The 19,142-nt window shown below is 38.5% G+C and overlaps 1 protein-coding gene across 1 annotated transcript; it reads left to right on the forward strand.

The window, feature by feature from the left end:
• Positions 1–502: 502 nt before the first annotated feature.
• sft2d1 (SFT2 domain containing 1) lies at positions 503–17,537 on the forward strand. The gene is made up of 8 exons (XM_034302974.2): positions 503–679; positions 3,327–3,413; positions 4,980–5,062; positions 8,714–8,795; positions 10,827–10,862; positions 11,000–11,058; positions 13,891–13,920; positions 17,044–17,537. Exons 1-8 carry the CDS (start codon positions 614–616, stop codon positions 17,081–17,083), a joined length of 483 nt encoding a protein of 160 aa, XP_034158865.1. The 5' UTR covers positions 503–613; the 3' UTR covers positions 17,084–17,537.
• Positions 17,538–19,142: the final 1,605 nt, after the last annotated feature.

Here is a 19,142-nt window from a genome sequence, read left to right on the forward strand (position 1 = left end):
CTCGCAGGATATCAAAGCACTATCTCACAGCCACAACTTCCTTCCACAAAACTGTACACTTAGTATGGATTAGTATGGTTTTCAGTTTTAAGTAGAGTCACTTCCCATACACTCCTTCCTCATGCTCAAGACGCATATAATACATAACTAGATGTCAATTATAACTCTGTCTGGTGCAAGCTCTTGAACAGAAACTAACGCTGCTCAGGCGGTCATGTGATTACGTGTCGAGCTAAGCGTGCTACGTCAATGGTCACGTGTTTATGACCACTTAAACCCGGCGTAAATATAATACTTCGAAAAGATTTTTTTTTTTTTGGACACATGCAAAACGTTATTGAATGTTTTTTTTTCTCTCAGACATGTGGATTGTTCCTTTACAGATATGCAGAATCAGCAGCACACATATGTTCAGCACTGAGGCTCCCAAATCGACGCATGTAGTGCACTAGATAGGGTGTAGACGCCTGCGGTTCCAACCCAGGATAGGGGACCTATATAGGACGTGGTGTGTCATTTGAGGTTCGGCCATTGACACGCCTCGGCCTTATTATCTCAATGTCTGAAGTTTGAGGAAGTGTCAAAATAATATTTCAAACAAAAAGTGTCAGCCATGGACAAGCTTCGGCGGGTATTAAATGGCCGAGAAGATAATGAGGAACTGGGACTTACAGCGCAGGTAAACTGCCTTTTCTTTTCCAGCAAATGTCTTCCTCAGTGGAGGTTTTGTTTGTTGCGTATCGTTTTAAAGAGCCAGTCAATGGTGGCTAAGCCAGTTAGCATATATCCTGCAAACTAATTCTTACTTTCATTCAGCTCTTTTAAAATATTTATTGAGCTAGTTTGTGTAGTCTGTCTTTGTACGAGTAACTGTCAACTGTTTTTATCCAAACGAAAAATTAGGATATTAGTATTTCCGCTAGTTACTTCAAGGCCGAGTTTCAAATGACTCTCTTTTGAACATATTGTACACTACGTAGTGTGTAAATGTCATTACTTTATACCCTATGAGGTGCGCTTATGTAGGGAGTAGGGAGTTTTTTGGGATACAGCTCTGAACTTTTAACAGTATGGCTATCACTCTGTATGCAAAAAGTTTGTAAACAATGCATGTATGCTTACTTATGCACACACCCAACTGTTCTGTAACTCGAGTCAAATTAAAAGTAAAACCCGTTTAGTTAGAAATAATGGATGACAATAGGGGTGTGTGTGTGTTTATTGGTGTTACTTTGTGTTACATACTCTGTACAGCGACCTTGAGTGTCTATATATATATATGTGTAGAAATTTGTGTTCTGTTAGTTTTACATTTAACTCCATAGCTCATTTGATTATTAATATACATATTAATTACATATTTGTTCCACCAAATGCTCCATGCTCTCAGAGGATGGATATTGTAAGGTAAGGTCATGATCTTCGGATTAAGTGGTTTGAAAACTCATCTCATGAAAACATGAACTCTCCAATGAAAGCTGATTTATGATAAAAAGCTGACTTATTATTATCTGATCTGATCCTTGCATTTATAAATCTTACAGTCAACACAGGAACATGATGTCAAATATTGACGAACACATTTAAATGAAAAAAAAAAAAAAGATAGAGGTGTTATAAACCACCTGAACTTGCTGATCAGCCTAATTCTAATGAATGCAATTGATTGCCATCCCTCTGTTCAGATGCCTAACTGACTATGCCACCCATGCAGATCTATATCCATTCATTTCTAAATGTATGATCTGAATTATTATTATAACATAATCCCCAAGTTAGCTTTCACTCACTAGGCTGCTCAGAGCGAGTTTGTAGTTTTGATATAAGCAGTGGGAGCTGAATATATGTAACACCAGTCTAGCTGAGGCTAAAGTTTACACAGCTTTATGATTGCGCAGTCGACACCAAAAGGGAGTAAATCCTGTGACATAAACATAGATATCTAGTACTGAGACTTTGTGTGCCCGTGAGATCAGCATTAATCCAATTAGTAAACAATCAAACATTTATGTTTTCTTGGGGTTTTAAACACAAATGTCCATGAAGGGTGCAGAGATACTTTCCTCAGTAAGTCTATAGTTTCCACAGGTTCCAGCACAAGAACAAACACAGCTACACAAATATTTTTTCAGTGATCTTATAAAGACAGGTGACCAGTTACTTTAAAATTGTTTATTTGCTATGATCCTTTTTTCTAAGTGGACAAGTGAACCTAAACCCTACAAACCCCCACAACACCACAGAGCCACCAGTTTTCCCTTTAATTTGTCATCCATTACGCATTATGATAATTTCAGAATCCTCTGTGTGTTAGTAGACATACATAAACCTGCTACTCTTGCTGTGCATGTTCCTTTACTTATTATGGTGTTCATAGTGTTGCCATTGCATGGTGTGTTTGTGTTTGCCATTTTAATTTGAATGTGTTGTCTATGCTGTATGATACTAGTTACAATGATACAATCCTGTGTCATTGCAGTTGTGCTCATGATGTGTTCTATCACTAACAGATAAGAGCAAAGTGCTGTTAATCTTAGACTAAAAAGGTGGCAGTAAAAAAATGAGCCAGAACACACATCATGGCCGAATCCTTCCGCATGTCCACCTTTTTAATACTGAACAGTGAGATATGATAATATTTTCTTATATAAAGCTATAAATCCTGTCATTTGCTTTATTATTATTGATTATTATTATCAATCAGTCAATCAATTAGTTGTGTTGCATCTGTAGTCATGTGACCTAATGCTTAAACGACAGGAATTAAGCTTATTTTTAATACTGTTTAATGTAGACCCATGATGGGTACTTTCAATGTATTTTAATATTAAGTAGTATACATTGCAGATAAATTAAACAGTGAGGCAAAAATATTTTGTTGTGTTCATCATATCAGAGGAAACTCAGCTGGTAATTCAGCTTTACTGCTGGTACGTTGAAATACCCGGCTGATCTGGCAAAGCTGGTAGTATCTTGTGTTATCCTGTGCCTGGTACGTCTTGCACAACATAACCTTTATTTGTGTGCAAATTAGAATCTCATACACATGGTACACTAGGAAAAGGAAAAAGAAATTTCAAGATTGTCTGTTCAGTAAATGCAGTGCTGTTCATGACCCACCAAAGATCTACAGCTGCCTGTGAACCTCTGGGCTTTCGGTTTCACAGTGCACTGTTGTTGGGAATTGAGCCAAAACGAAAGACCCTTTTACTGATTCTGTTTTGTTTGTAATAATGTTTTCGAAAGTACAAGAACTTGATTTAGTCTCAGTCAGCATGTCTTCTAATGAAAGGAACCATGTGATATCCTGCCATTGTTCCCCTCAGGTCCTGGATGCCTCCACGCTCAGTTACAGCACAAGGATCAAATGGTTCATCATATGCTTCGCCTCCGGAGTCCTGTGCTCCATCCTTGTGAGTAGTTTTCTAGTTGCTAGGAAAAAGAAGGATTCAAATGAGGGATAGCACAGTGACAAGGAGAAATGACAACCAAAAATCAAGACCATTTACCAAATTTAAAATGCTGCCCGCAGTTTAATGAAGCCGAGCCAAAAGTGTAACAGGGCAGAACAGTTTATCTCAAGGCTGTGTTCATTACTTTCAAGGCTCTCAAGGAACACAAGCGGTTAAGTGCTATTTCATTCAGGAAGTAACATTCTGGGTAGGAGCTCTTCGTGTTAACATCAGAGTACTCTGCTGTGGATTATCATTCAAAAATATATCAAGAGACACTTATTTTGTCAGATGAGTCAGTTGACATAAATCTGGAATGATTGACAGTTGTGTAGGTGTTTTGAACACCCCAGTATTAACTGACACCCTCTAGAAGCCCTGCCCCTTCTCGTAGCTAACTTTAGACATGTTTATAATCAGCATCAGTTACCTATATTCATTAGAGATGCCACCAAAATTTTTTGACCAAGAAAATCAGAAAATTTCAGAAGATTTTGGTTGAAAAAATAAATTAGTCTATAAATGTAACTCTTTATAAATCATTTTAATGGTAATGATAAAGTGCAGACGTTTTCAAACAGCAAGTTCAAGCTTGTCATAGTAGTGTCCACATATACTGGGTTTTACTGTAACATCCAGGTGCTTGGGGTGGAAAAATAGCTGATCAGTTATTAGTTTATTAGTTAAAATATAGACATATAAATTATAGAAAAGTTTATGTGCACACTTACTTTCTTCCTATTCTAGAAAAAAAGGTGTTATGTACAGTGATTCAGCGGCAGCTTTCTCCCCCCAAGCACCTGGCGGTTACCATAAAACCCCATATATACATGCACTCCAGTTTCTGCCCTAGACAAGTGATTTGTGAAAGTACTATACCAAAGAATAGTTTTTACTTTTGAACGTCTGTCTTGATGCTGTTGCCCAGCCACCCCCACCCAGAACACAGCACACACTTGGTTTGTGGGCGTGCTGATAACAGATAGCTGATAGTTCACACCATGTTAACCACCCTGCTGTGTGTGCTCTAACAAGAACATGCAAGACTGTCCATCAGCTCCCGGTTTCCTGTAAGGGAAGTGCATTTTCCCATAATTAGGCAGACTTTTTTTTCTTTTTTTTTTTTTTTTGATTACAGTGACACTATTGAAGTCTCAAAGTCTCAAACAGCACAACTCTGGCAGTAAATTTAAAATGATAGATTCATATTAATAAATTAATTTTACTATGTTATGATTTTTATAATAACCACTTGTTCACATTTGTACAGCAGGCGCTCCACTTAACATAAAGCTAGGTTGTGGGTTGCCAGTTAAAAAATAAAACTAGTGTGCCACTAGGTGGCAGGATTTAACCAATTTCAGTATCAGTTCATCAGTTCAGTAAAGTACTGCCTTTATTCCACAGTAATTAGTAATATCACAGTAATCAATCAGTCTGTCTTGACAGTTTTATTTGTACGCTGTTTTTCATGTATTGGTAACTAGTGTTTACTGTATAACACTATTTTGTTTTTGGACTAAACAGGGCACTGCACTACTTTTCCTGCCCAAAGGATTGCAGCTGTTTGCAGTATTTTACACCTTAGGAAACATTGCAGCTCTAGCTAGGTAAGATATCTTAAAAACACTGAGTATAATTTTTCTGACTTTATCCTTCTGTCCCAAGTTGGGCTTACTCTGAATTTCTCTCTTCTAACCCATTAATGTCTCAAGAGACTTTTGAATAGCAACACCACCACCGCAAGACAGAGCTCCATAGCATTAGCAGATTTCATTTGCTTGTAGAAATGAAGCTTGCCTCATGGCGGCTGTCTTGGCAATTACTGATAGAGGCTTTAATCATTAATGCACAGCCTTTACATGACTAATCCCACGTGCTTCTGTCTGTCATTTCATTGACAGTCTGTTGTTTATCCACTTGGTTTGTTACTGTTACGCAAATGTCCGAAAGTATGCCAAGCTCCTCTCCATGGAAACACTGTCCTTTAATGCAAGCGACTCGGTAGGATGTGATCTCTGCCCTCAAACACCTGCATTTCTTTATAAGGCCCGTAGTAGCCCCTGTTCAGAATTCTGTCACATGTGTCTTGTGTTTCTGAGATTTAGGCTGTGTACCTTGCCTAAATAAAATGGCTAGGACTGTTCACCCAGAACCATGTCTTCTGTTTGGTCACATAGTTTCTAGTAATTCTATGTGGACAGAATATCCTACTTCGGCTTTAGCCTTACACCACAGAGTTATGCAATATATTAATTAATGCGGCGTTAGTGTCCTTTCACAAGAAATCAGCAAGAAGAATCACCCACCCACATGTATGCAGAGCGAGACATTGTCCCCTTGGTTGTGTGAAAATTAAGACACAGGCTTCCAGTTGAGAGCTTGCATGCATTGTAGTTTTTTTTTGTTTTGTTTTTTTTTCTTTTATCTGCTAATGTTTTTGGGTTGCCATGAGATCTGGGCCATTAGTTCTGTTCAGCACCACATAGTCAGGTCTGTCTGGTTTTATCTAGTCACCACTGGATCATAGCTCTAGCCCTGATCTTCTCGCTATAGCGGCCAGATTTTCCTCTTTGAGGGAGCCTGTTTGGTTCCAGTGTCTTGTGTCACCTTGCTCTTTACCGGCAGTCATAAAAAGAGACATTAAATAAAGTGTGACTGCCCCTAATTAGCATTTGAAAGAGATACGATCCCAATTGAGTTTGTTAGTCCCTCAGCTCATCTGAATTCTTTTTAAGGCATGAGTGCAAACATTGTGTCTTTTCTGTCATATTCCCATACAGCACTGGTTGTATATGTGGCCCAAGCTGGAAAGCTGCACCAGTCTGTTGTGACAGCACTTCACAATCAGTTATGCAGGAACCAGGAAGAGGCCTAATCATTAACTGGATTCAGAATGCATGAAAATGCCCCAGAATTTCCCTGGCATTCATACTCCCTGCACCTTGCTTGTTGCTGATAGCACTCTCTGAAAAAAACTTGTACTAAACTGTATTTATCCACAGTGCTGGGGTACATTATTTGTATCTCCAGCATTTATCTTACATCTGAATAGGTGAATATAGGTGTATATATAATGTAGGTTTAAAATGCTTTAAGCTACATAATTGGACCACAGTTCCACACTGTATGAAGCTTTCCCTGAAAAAGATACATACTAAAGGTACCAAAGAGTACTTAAAGGTACTTTAGGGTACTACTCTAGCATCAAGGTACAGTTTATGAACTTTATTTTTGAGAGTGCAGGTATAAGATAAGATATTTACAGTTAGATTTACATTTATTCATTTGGCAAATGCTTTTATCCAAAGTGACTAACAATCGAGGCAGTATGTAATCTGTTTGACATCTCAGTGTATTCGCCATGTCAGACCTCCCAACCTTCAGCCTATCCATGCTGTGTAGGTGCGCCACATTTTAACGTCACTCAAAAATACACCAGGAAAATCTTTTTTTCTCAAATATAAGTGGCAGATGAGCACATCCACATATGAATTTGGAATGATGAATTTTCTGTGATTTTCACCCCCCCAAATCTAAACCTTTACAAATAATTTTAATGGGAATGATCATTAGAAAGTGATTAAAATACTATTTGCTTTCCTGCACCGGTCAGAGCAGACATGTTCAAATAGGGTGGTCAAGCTCTAACATATACGGGGTTTTACAGTAACTACCAGGTGCTGGGGGAAAAAGCTTCGTTAAGATGTACACAATAGAAATATTTATATGTGCGTGTGTGTGTGTGTGTGTGTATATGTATACACACAACGTCTTTTTCCTAGAATATGAAGAAAGAAAGTGTGCATGTAAACTTTCCAGTTACAGCCATAGAAGCAGTGAGTAAACGTGTCAGGTTATTAATATGCAGACGTGATGTTTGCTGAGACATGTCCTGCCAGAAAGATAAATACAGGAAGTATTTCACTGAACAATAATTAAAACATGCTAGACATTCTGCTCCATTCCTTAGCCTAATAGCACAGCATTATCTTCTATGCTGTCTTTCTGTTTGTTTTTGCCTGTACGTTTCACATGAGCAATTTTTTTATTTTTTTTCTTGTAAAGGAATAGTGCGCTTAATCTTGTCTTCTCAGAGGTCAAAGATGACGTCTTAGGTCTGGTGGTGTAGACGTTTGCTCCTTAGTGCGATGCATGTGACCTGACTGCTGCTCATGCATTAGACCTTCACTAATCTAATATATGTCTCAGTTAGTCTGCTTGAGTAACACACTTTGGAGATCCTCAGCCCTCAGGGGACTCGACTCGTACTGTTCCTGGTCACGTCAGGAGAGAGAAAAGGAGAAGAAGAAATCTCAGTGATGTTCTTTAATCTGATTTGTCTAATATTGAATTACAATTCCTGGTGCAGTTTACCTCCATCACCCATAACACTCAAATGGATTGTGAGCTAGGAGCCTCAAAATCCATGTTAGAAATATATGTTTGGTATTTAAAAATTATAATAAATTTGTAAATTCTATCTATTTAATTTACTCATGCAGATAGGTGTTAAAGGAAAACCCCTGTATAAATTAAGTGGACAAACCTAAGTGCGGATGCTCCTAGACAGGTGATTGATACAATTAAGCAATAACATCCTGCCATACTCTGTGCTGAGCAGCCCCAGTTGACCTCCATTTCTGACCAAGGTGGCAAGAGGGGCAGATCTAAGTGAGGGTTCATAATTGGGGCATGAACTTCAGGCACAAAGGCTCAGCTGGCTCATGTTTCAGTATGCACAGTGACTATCTTCATTTAAATCTGGAATGTGGAAAAGACTTCAGTAAATAAGTTTGGGAGTTGTCCTCAGAAGCGGGCCTTCAAACAGTGATGTTAATGCCCTAGTGTGATATCAGAGGGGAAAAACAGGAGAGCAACTGTTGCTGAAACATTTCTATCCTGATGGGAGTGGTCTCTTCCAGGATGACTCCGCCCCATCCACACAGCACAAAGGCTCAGGGTGAAAGAAATAATGTAAATCATGTGCTAACCAGATTGCAGATCATCAAAACACCAGCTGAATGAATATCTTTTGGTAGAATAGTGCTCATCCCTCCAGTACAGAGAGTTGTAGAATCTGTGTCAGGATGCATTGACGCTGTTCTGGTGGCTCGTGGTGGTCCAACACCCTACTTTATTTTGGTATTTCCTTTGTCATATATCTGTTTGTATACCTGATCTCTTTATATATTATCATGCCATCAGCTTGTATTTAACATCAGGACATGTACAATTTTCCCTGTATCTGCTTCCTCCAGTACCTGTTTCCTGATGGGCCCACTGAAACAGCTGAAGCGCATGTTTGAGCCGACAAGACTCATAGCCACCTGTGTCATGCTGGTAAGCCTGAAGCTACTGGCTGCCTAGTATGTGTTTAACTGCACTGCTGAAGTGTTTTTCTAGCTCACACCTCACGATGCCTCTGCAAAGCACTAACATCTGTAGCGCTTTGACCCAGAATACATTTTCACACCGCTGCACTATGAGCCTGGGAGAGAAAGAGTTGAGAAGGCATGAAGTCACGACCTTGAACCAACTTGACACCAAAGGCCCAGTCATTTAATCCCCAGTAAAGGCTTAGCATTCAGTATAATCAGACTGAGTTAAGACCGCTCTTATATATCTACTCTTTACACGCAATTCTACAGTTCAGGAGCTGGCAAAAACTAGTGAAGGAAGATGAAAATATTAAAACTGGTTAAACCCTAAAGAGCTTTCAGATGTTCTGTGCAGTGCTGCAGAAATGCAGTGAAGGCAAAGCTGAACTGTGTTGCATCCCTGTTCATTTATTTCTGTGTTCAAACTATTATTTTGCATACACAGTTAAACAGTTCTACTTGACGTTATAGTAAATACTTTGTATAATGGTAATTGTTACTCTAGGAAGTGTCCAAGACACTTCTAAGTACAGCTCTGCACCTTCATCGTCAATAAGAAATGCCAGGATCTATTCACTGGAAATCTGTGTCCATCCCAAAACCTAGTTAACTGCTAATAATACCTTGCATTTGTCACAAGAAGACACAAATGGGATTTCAGTATCAAATACTTGATTTATATAGTCATATTCTCAGTGGCTTTTTTTTTTGTGTGCTGTCAAAAATGCAAATTATAAAATGGACAGTTTTGGTTCTACAATCTGATTGGCTGAACCACATTCGAAGCCATTGTGAAATCCTTTGTGAATCCACATTTTGTACTGATGTGTCAGGTTCTGTCCAGAGCAGAAGAATTGTTTATTGTGAATATTATTAATATTGAATGTAGTTGTTGATTTTAACTCTGGATTTTATTTTTTCCATATTTTATTTGTCATTATCTTATAAAAGCATTAAACCATGAGCGGGTGTGTGTTAGAATGATTATCACTGGTACAGGGGTTTTAGGCACTCGGCTTAGCGTCTTACTTAAAGAGCACCCTTGCCTCTGATAATTGCTGCATTTGACTAAAGGTTGTAACTCATAACTTCCAGCTTCCGACTAGGAAAACACCCCCTCAATTCTAATGGATTGTAGAAATGGAAATGTAGAAGTCCTACACAGGAACTTGGGGTGGTCTCCTCAACCCCGAATTCAGCAAGTGATGTCAAATCAACATGGCTGTTCACAGCATCAGCAGTAAACAAAGTAAACTTACCTTTAAATGGGTCAGGATGTATGTACAAGTATTTGCTTTAGATCAAACAACATACAGACATATTAGCTTGTTAAATCTATAACACTGACTATACAGTTCACTGTTTTGCAGAGCTAAATATACATCACTTATGACAGTTGGCTGGCTAGTGTGTTGCAAACAAAAGATCAACTTGGAGGCACCCCTGTTTTTCCCCCCCACCTTACTCCTGAATGCGTGGAAAATGAAAACATCATTTAGTAGAACATTATGTAATTCTAAGTTTCTAATTTCTACTTCTGAGGTAAGTTAAATGCAGCAAAAAAAAAAAAACACTAACCCGCCCTCTTGTGGTTAATTGCTTTAATATACCATATAAATCAAAGCTGTTTTGTTCATTACTAACATTAGCTAAGTTAGCAAGCTAGCTTATGAGTAAACATATTTCCATGTACTGGGTCATAGTGTATTCTGGGACATGACTGATCTAAAGCCATGGAGCTTATTTAGTAACAAAAGAAGGTGAGCTCATATGTAACACTCTCTGAATGATGATTTTTTAAAAAAATGACTTTTTGATCTGTGTTAACTAATTTGACCCAAACACCAATCAGTACAATCAGAATCCGTCATTCAAGAAGTATTAACCTCTTTCACATTTTTGAGTTCAGGGATTCTTTAATAGATGTTAGCTGTTAAACACTGTTTTGTTCTGTTCTGTAAAGCATTACATGATTTATTTATTTTCTCTCCAGCTGTGCCTTGTCCTGACCTTATGCTCAGTCTTTTGGGTAAGCAGCTTTGTGTAATACATTAGTTTAACAGCAGTGTTGACTTAATAAGGTTACGCTAGATCTCATGATTCTGTAATTAACACTTTGCAACTGTAAAACACTCTCTCTTAATTGTTTTGCCTTTTTCCTCATAGTGGCATAAAAAGGGACTGGCTATCATCTTCTGCATTTTACAATTCTTAGCTATGACATGGTAAGTAACATGGTGGTAGCGGTAAGTAACAGTGGTGATTGTTATCCAAACCTTTGAATTATATTGAATTATTTTTTACTAAAAATTAATAAAATGCTTCTTTGGAAATGTACAAACATTTTTAGTAGCTTCAACATTTAGCATTAGTCTTTTCCCAGTACACGGAAATGTGTTGAATTGCACATTCCATCCTAATGGGTAGATTGAGATTATTCCTGAGATTATTCCTTTAAGAAAACTTTTCCATTACACATGCGGTCTAACACTGCAGCACTTACAAATGTAAGTATTCTTCTGCATGAAGTCAGGAGAGTTCCTAGGAGAGTGTGAGAGTGTGAGAGTGTGTGTGTGTGTGTGTGTGTGTGTGTGTGTGTGTGTGTGTGTGTGTGTGTGTGTGTGTCAGCTGAGCCTTGACTATCCAGTTAGGGAGTAAAGTCACATTCAGCAACAGCGTGCCCTGCAGCTTGAAATCAACCTGGCATTGACTTCCTTTTCTGTCTGGACCACTGCCATCTGTGAGCTCCTGTGGCTAACTGTGCCTGATTTAGTTTTAATTAAGCCAGGCATGTTGCTATTAACTGCATGCTGTTCAAACAGGCAACAGGAAATCAAGCAAACAGAACTAAAAATATCCAAGGTGAGGGATAGGATAGGCAGAGTAAAGTCCAAACCAGCATAAATACACATAAATAACTGATTAGACTGGTGCTGCCTATTACAAACCACAATATCCACAAAAAAGCACTTCATTTGCTTTTAAACCATGAAGTTCAGCAATGGTGTAGTTGTACCAGAATAAATCAGAATTATTGGCACCCTGGGTAAAGATGAAAGATGAAAAATGTCTTTATGTGTAATTAGCTTAATCCCACAATGAAAATGATAAAGGTTAGAGAAATCTAACTTTTATTCTAAATTTATTCTAAAATACAGAATATTTTATTTTTTTAAAGTTCACCTGAGGATTTAAGAACTCTTGAGTGTTCACTTTTTGTTTCACTGGAGTATAAATATGATGTGACACAAAGGCCAAATTCCCTTACTCATTCATCAACATGAGGAAGATTAGGAAAATGCACAAATGAAATGAGACAAAAATGCTTCTGAACATTGTAAATCAGACAATGGCTATAAAAATAATAGCTACATGCCTGAAAATAACCATATCCACTGTTAAGGATATAATAAAGAAGTTTAAAAGTTTCAACCGGAGCTGTGATGAACCTGCATGGAAAAGTTCACAGTGAAAAGGGTGGTTAAAGAGGCAGAAAATTCTCCAAGGATCACGGTTTGCAGAAGATGATAGCATTTTGGGGTCACCAAGTCTCCAAATCTACAGTTTACCATGGGTGCCAATTAAAACAAATCTTACATAAATGTTTGAAAGCACGTGTTCACTGGCTAATGGCACTGCTGCTGCTGCTGTTGATTGATCGTTTGATTGTAGGGCTAACGTAGGTGAGAATCTTTCTGCACAGTAGACTGGGTTAAGGATTGTCCTCATTTTCCTCTTTGTCCACACAGAGCTTTCCTTTTGTCATTATTAATTTGGGGGAAAAAAAAGAGAGAGAGAGAGGGCTAATAAACTGTCCCTAGCTAAGCTAAGCTTCTGTTAGGCTGGGGAATAAAGCTAATCTCTGTTGACATGTCCTGACCCTTTCTGCTGGCTACAGTCACACCACAGACTGCTGGAGCATGAGAGACAAATGACTAACTTTATTTGCATTCCTCACCCTCAGCATGCGTGTGTGGGGGCCTTTACACACGTCACTGGCCCAGACTTTATTGCCAGTGTAACTGTCATCATCACTGATGATACGTTCTCTTCCTCCACATCCTGAGTCATATCAGGCTAGCAGACAAGTGCTGTCACCCTGGCAACTGCTCGTTGCGCACACACACATACTTGTGCCAACACAAACCTCACACTCACACACAGATATGCCATTTCTAATATTGAGTATTCCTTAGCATAGGAAGTAGGGTGCAAGCCTCGAGTTGCTCATGTGTGGCAATGAGATTCCATACATGCCTGGATATCACAATCTGTTAATATACTATCTAGCATGCATTGCGTTAGATGTAACTTGAACAATTCTTTGTAAATATTTAACCAGTTCATAGTCCCTTTAAACGTCTTCTGTTGAAAGATTGTGCGCTTTTGTATTTTTAATTTTTATGTTTATTATTATCATAGTTGTAAACCTAATTGACTGGTCAGTTCAAAATAAAATATAAAACTAAATACCTAAACATGTATTTAAAGGTGTAAATAATGTTAACTTTAATGTAACTACAATTTTAATACAACCAGGAAGCACTGTAATATTATATACAGGGTTTCAAATCTCTACTGGCTTGAATAAATTAAAACAATGTTATTAACTTATATTTGTGCCTGACGTTTCAGTAGTTTGTGTTATATGTTCTTAAGATTCAGTCCGTGCTGTGATCATAAATGGGTCCTTGGATATTATTTTATTATGGAAGGAATCTCTGGTTGCAAAAAGTTTGAGAAGCCCTGCATTAGGCCTGTAGTGATGGGGTTTTGACTTGCCTTGTTTTGGGTGTATTTGAATTAAGCCTAGTTCTTTAAGTCGTCCCATTTATTTGAAAGCCTTCAACAGATTATGAACCACTAAGCACAGTGTTATCATGTGATAATTAATCAGTGATAATGTAATGAATTGTTTCTTATTATCAGTTATCTCTATCTCAGTTTATTTGTGCTGAGTTATAGTGAGCAGGAAAGCGATGTGTTGAATATCTTTCACTTAATGTCAAATTGAAGAAAATGCATCAACCTACATACCTTCTTTTCTTGTGTTTTAGGTACAGCATCTCATACATTCCTTTTGCTCGGTAAGCTGAAACAATTATTTCATTTCTATATGTGTGCTTTTGCTCTTTTGCCTTCAAACAAAGTGTAATATTTGGCCTCTATTATCAATCAGTAATTTTCAAAGTGCAGATAAGTGGCAGCTCAGGCTTGAGAATTCCCCTTATGTCTCTTAGCTCAGTGTTTATATTTCTAATTCTACACACACTTCAGCCTCCTTCTTATCCTGCATCTGCCAGGTAGGTCTGTTCTGCAATATGTGACAGTTGGCAGATGAGATCAGATATCAGTACTTAATTCCAAACAAGATTGAAGAATTCCTCCAAATGCCAATGTGTAACCTCTCCTGCTCAAGCTGGGTGGTTTGTTTTGTCTGGGTAACTGAATGAAAACATGTTATTTACCCACGGCTGTGCTGCTGTCTCTGACCATATGGCACTAATCCTCTCCTGGAGCATGATGGGGTGTCCGCACCATGCAAATGGCTCTGGTTTTTTTTTTTTTTTGTTTTGTTTTTTGGTCATCTGGCTGTGCCTTACTTGACCCCCATAAGGCTGTTTGTTTAATTCATTAATACAGGAGTCAAAAAGCCACCTTGACTATTCTGTGAGCTCGTCTAGTTGTGGACATTCCCTGCTTCTGTGTTTCGAACTCTGCCCATGTCTGTGAAATGACATTAGATTACATTAGACAACTGGCTCCTCAGTTATACTCAATATGTGGCTATTTATTCACTTTGCTGTAAAGTTAGGAGACAGAAACCATTAGGATCTGCTATGATTTCAGAGGAGACCTGAGGATTTCTGTGAACTAAGTATTTCTACAAGTCTCCAGTTTTTAGTTCTTGATTATTTTCACTAAATAATAAGGCTTGTTGTAAGTTGTAGTAATTGACTCTTTTTATTGTTAGTTCTGACAGAATAATTAAAACGGGTTAAAATCTTCAAATAAGGGAATTTTCTGTGCTCTGTGGTACGGTTGTAATGCCGTGCCACTGTCTCTATCTGTATATGTATTCAGATTTAATCCCAAAGTAGGTGTGACTTCAACCAGAAAGGGCTTTTTGTGTTTGTTTTTTGTTTTCCTTTAATCCCGCTGGCACAGTTTCTAACAAATTTAAACTCTATTTCCCACAGTATAGGCCTAAACAACCTAGTAGCTTAATATAAACCACTGTGACCCTGCCCAGGAAGTTACTAAGGATGAGTGCACAAACACTGTAAATGCATCATTCACATCCATGTTAATGATGGTGTTCATTCTTTTGTTTCACAAGCTTCATATCTGACCACTTGCCTGCATGAAACTAAAAATCTCTTTCTCACGTGACTTTTTTGTTGCGTCTTCCCGATGCACAATTGTAGTCTCATGATGCCATGGCAAGCTTTCAAAAAAAAAAAAAAAAATAGTACACCCCCTATTCATATCTGTATTTGTATCTGTTTTGTATCTGTTCAGAAGACATTATCTGTTCAAGCTGAATGATGTATTCATATCTGGTTACATACCTATAGTATAGGTAGACAAGGCCAAGAAAACTCACCAATTGGTTAGTACTTTAGGAATCAGGAAGGGCTTTTGCATCTGATTAATAACCAGCATAATCAACCAGTTATGCTTTGATTTCAAATGGATAGACCATTTCGTGAGGGGAATTAAAAACATCACATAAGGCCTTCTAAAAGGTCAAGATATGTTAATAACTGCTTTCAAGATGTTTTACTGACTGAATTCATACAGTTGTGAATTTTGCTTACAACCAGTCCCCATCTCTGTGTTCAAAGTGTAAACTGTGAGCTAAGAAGTAGGTCAGCAAACTTAACTAGCCACTACTCTTAGTGTGTTTCCGTTAAAACAGTAAAAGTGCAGTGGCTTTGCTGTTTATTAGCTGTGTGTTGTTGAAAGTCGGCGTCGTCTTTTTATTTTTCAGGCACTTGCGCTTGAAGAGTGATGCCCATGCTGTGATATATTCTTAGCAGCATAGGCCTAGATCTAAAATGCACTCCATCTATCAGTAGCTCAGTATGTGTGAGCCAGACATCTATGAAGCTGTGTGAACCCAAGTGCCATCTGACATGGGAGCAGAATATGAATGAGTGTCTGGAAAAGAGAGTGGCTGGTTTGTCTTATGATGATGATTATGCTGAATACAAACTAAACATTGTGTTCCTTTGCTGTTTTGCTGCTGTGTGGGTTAGAAATAAAACACACACTTCCTAAACCATGTACGGTTGATGACCAGCGCAAAGCCTTCCAGTTAAGACCTTTTTCATTGGCTTGTTATTGGATTAGCGGACACTGGAGTTGCATCATGGCTTAGTGAGCCAGCACTGTGTTTGGAGCTGGTTTCTTAATGAGTATGATGCTTCCTGTCAGCCCCACCCTCTTGTGACTGTAGTGGTAGCATCAGGGCTTGCTCCATGGCACGCCTTAATTTTCCATCCTGATATAATATATGCTTGCAATGAGGTTTTACTTCTCTAGTACTCTGATCAAGCACTAAACTAACCAGAGGGTTGACTACAGAGTAGTGAGAGGTGTGTAGGTTTGATGTGGGGGAGTACGGGAGGAGTCTTTGAACATGCCTTTCAAAGATGTGAGGGGATGGAGTCACCAAGAGCCCCTCCTCCTTCCTCTCCCCTCTTCCTTTTAACCTTGACAGCTCTTCACACCTCCTCCCGAATGTAGAACTGTGATATAGTCTGCATAGCAACACGTTAATAGCGAGAAGGAGAGAGACTGAAAGAGGGGGTGGGGGGAGGATGAGGATAAGGAGGCGCCATGACCTCGTTCTGCAGTTGCCATAGTGACCGTGTGGGTTACATCATCCCTCAGCCGCGTACCTGATGTCAGGGGAGGCGCGTTGGTCCTTTCCCGCCAAAACAGAACAAAATAAGCAACAGATCCGCCCATCCGCGGCCAAGAATAAAGCTAGTCCAATACAAACAGCTGTGTAATAGGACAAAAATAGGTGAATAAGCAACTCCGGCAGCAGATTTTTGTTTTCTCCCATTGCTAAATGCAGTGATGAATTTTGCATATTGTGATAATCTGTCTGTTTTTAAAAGATTCTTAAATTGAAATTCAAATGTCGGTTTCAAACTACCACAAGTAATGCAATTTTGTCTGTTTTTTTCTTCCTGCAGGGATGCAGTCATAAAGTGCTTCACTTCCTGTTTGAGCTAAAGCTGCTTTTCCCAGCAATCCATGTAATGTCCACCCAAAATAAGCATTAAAAATATACATAGTAAATATGTAAAATATTTTACTGCAAAGATTTTCATTTCTTTTCTGCTAATATAAGCCTTATATAAGCCATAATTTACAATATTGAAATATCAGATGTCCTATTATTTTGCATTAAAATAAACATTCATCGAAGATTACTTTTTTTTTGTAGTATTTTTATGTATGTGTTCTGGGTCAATGAAAGGTATGTGCCCTAAATGAACAAATATTTAAGAGTGATTTGTGGTGAGAACCTGCTGTTGGAAGTGCCAAAACTGTGCCTTATTTCTCTGTCTTAAGTTGTACATTAAATGCAACAATTTGTGTATTTTACACACAATCTTTTTTTTAACCATTTACAGAGTAAACTGTCTAACACTGCACTTCTTGTAATAAATGCAATTATTCTCTATCTTGCTGATGTCAGTCATTTATTTTCCCCTCACACTTCATATTGGTGCCTCACAGCTCAGGTTACTGTCTGTATGGGTTTGCTCTGGGTTCTCCATTTTCCTCCCAGTTCCCAAAAACATGCCACAAGGTGGATTGTCTACAGTAAATTGCCCCTAAGTGTGTGTCTGTGTGTGTATGTATATGTGTGTGGTGTCCTGCGATGAACTGGGGTCCCATCCAGGGTGTGTCCCCGCCTCACGCCCAGTTTTTCTGGGACAGGCTTTGGATCCACCGTGACTCTGGCCAGGATAAAGCGGTTAGTGAAGATGAATTTGCTCAATAATGCATTGGTTAACAAGTTTGTCTATGTCTTTGTTCAGATCAGAGATGTAAGTGAATGAGGCAGACTACTCTGGATGATATGATGCCAGGTGTCGGTTCACACAGCTGTCACTCACTCTGCACCATTCCATACACAAAGGAGATTAGCTAATATACCTTCATACAGTATTCCGTGTTTTCTTCCTCTCTTTTAGATTAAATAAATTCCCTTTCCCCTCCATATACCTGATTACAACATTGTTCTCCACTGTACTGTCAGAATGTGACCTAATAACCCAACACAGCTCGCTATGGTTATTGTTTTTGCCTTGCTTAGGCTGATGCGCTGAGACTGCACAGCTGTGGTTGCCATGGTGACGATGTGTAGCGGGCTCAGTATTGAGCGACCCTCCTCCACCAGCACATCCTGTACAACATGGTATGAAGATGGGATGCAGCATTCAACTGTTGGTGGGATTTCTTTTTCTATCCTCAGTTCATTCCTTTAGGCAAAAAAGGAGCATTCACAGGTTGGAAAAGATGTGAGCACACCATCTTAAACAAAGACCAGCATACAATACACACTCTGTGATTAGCATTCCACAAAATTACTTACTTGTGTGCCTTTTACTTAACACATAAGCAGTGTGTTACCTGCTTTTGGCTTCCACTGCATCAATATTTCTTAGAACATATAAAAAATGACATAATTGCAAAGTTGCAAAAAAGAGACCATTTTAACCCTGTCCATATCTGCATGATTGTTTACAGTCAGTTATAATGTCTATGATGTGTCTCACCTGAGGAACAAATAGTAGGAGTATTTTTCCCTCTGTGTGTGGTGAAACAACACCCACGCATGTTTAATGCTCATTGATGGGACGAAGGCATTTACAACTAGAGAAAATGATTAGGGAGTATAAACAATGGTTTGTTTGTGGGGAAGAGAATGGATGGTATGAATTCCTTATGGATGTGCACTAAGTGTTGCTTCTACATGTATAAAAGCATATTGATTTTTACTTAGTTCCTAGTGGCACTGGGGACTTGAGACTGTCCCTATGGGGGGGGGGAAGCAGTGAAAGATGAGAACATCAAATCAATAGGTCTATATACTCAAGGTCACTGATGGACAAAATGCTTAATGGACAAACCTTGAGTCTGGAGTCTGAAGTTTAAATTTACTTATTCATTACATTACATTATTATATATTACATAATAATTATATATATTTATTATATAATTTATTGTATTTTTATATAATGTAATGTTGCATTGTAACAACAATGTTGGACTACTAAA

Source organism: Pangasianodon hypophthalmus, chromosome 3 (assembly GCF_027358585.1).
Source record: "Pangasianodon hypophthalmus isolate fPanHyp1 chromosome 3, fPanHyp1.pri, whole genome shotgun sequence".
Taxonomy (NCBI): domain Eukaryota; kingdom Metazoa; phylum Chordata; class Actinopteri; order Siluriformes; family Pangasiidae; genus Pangasianodon; species Pangasianodon hypophthalmus.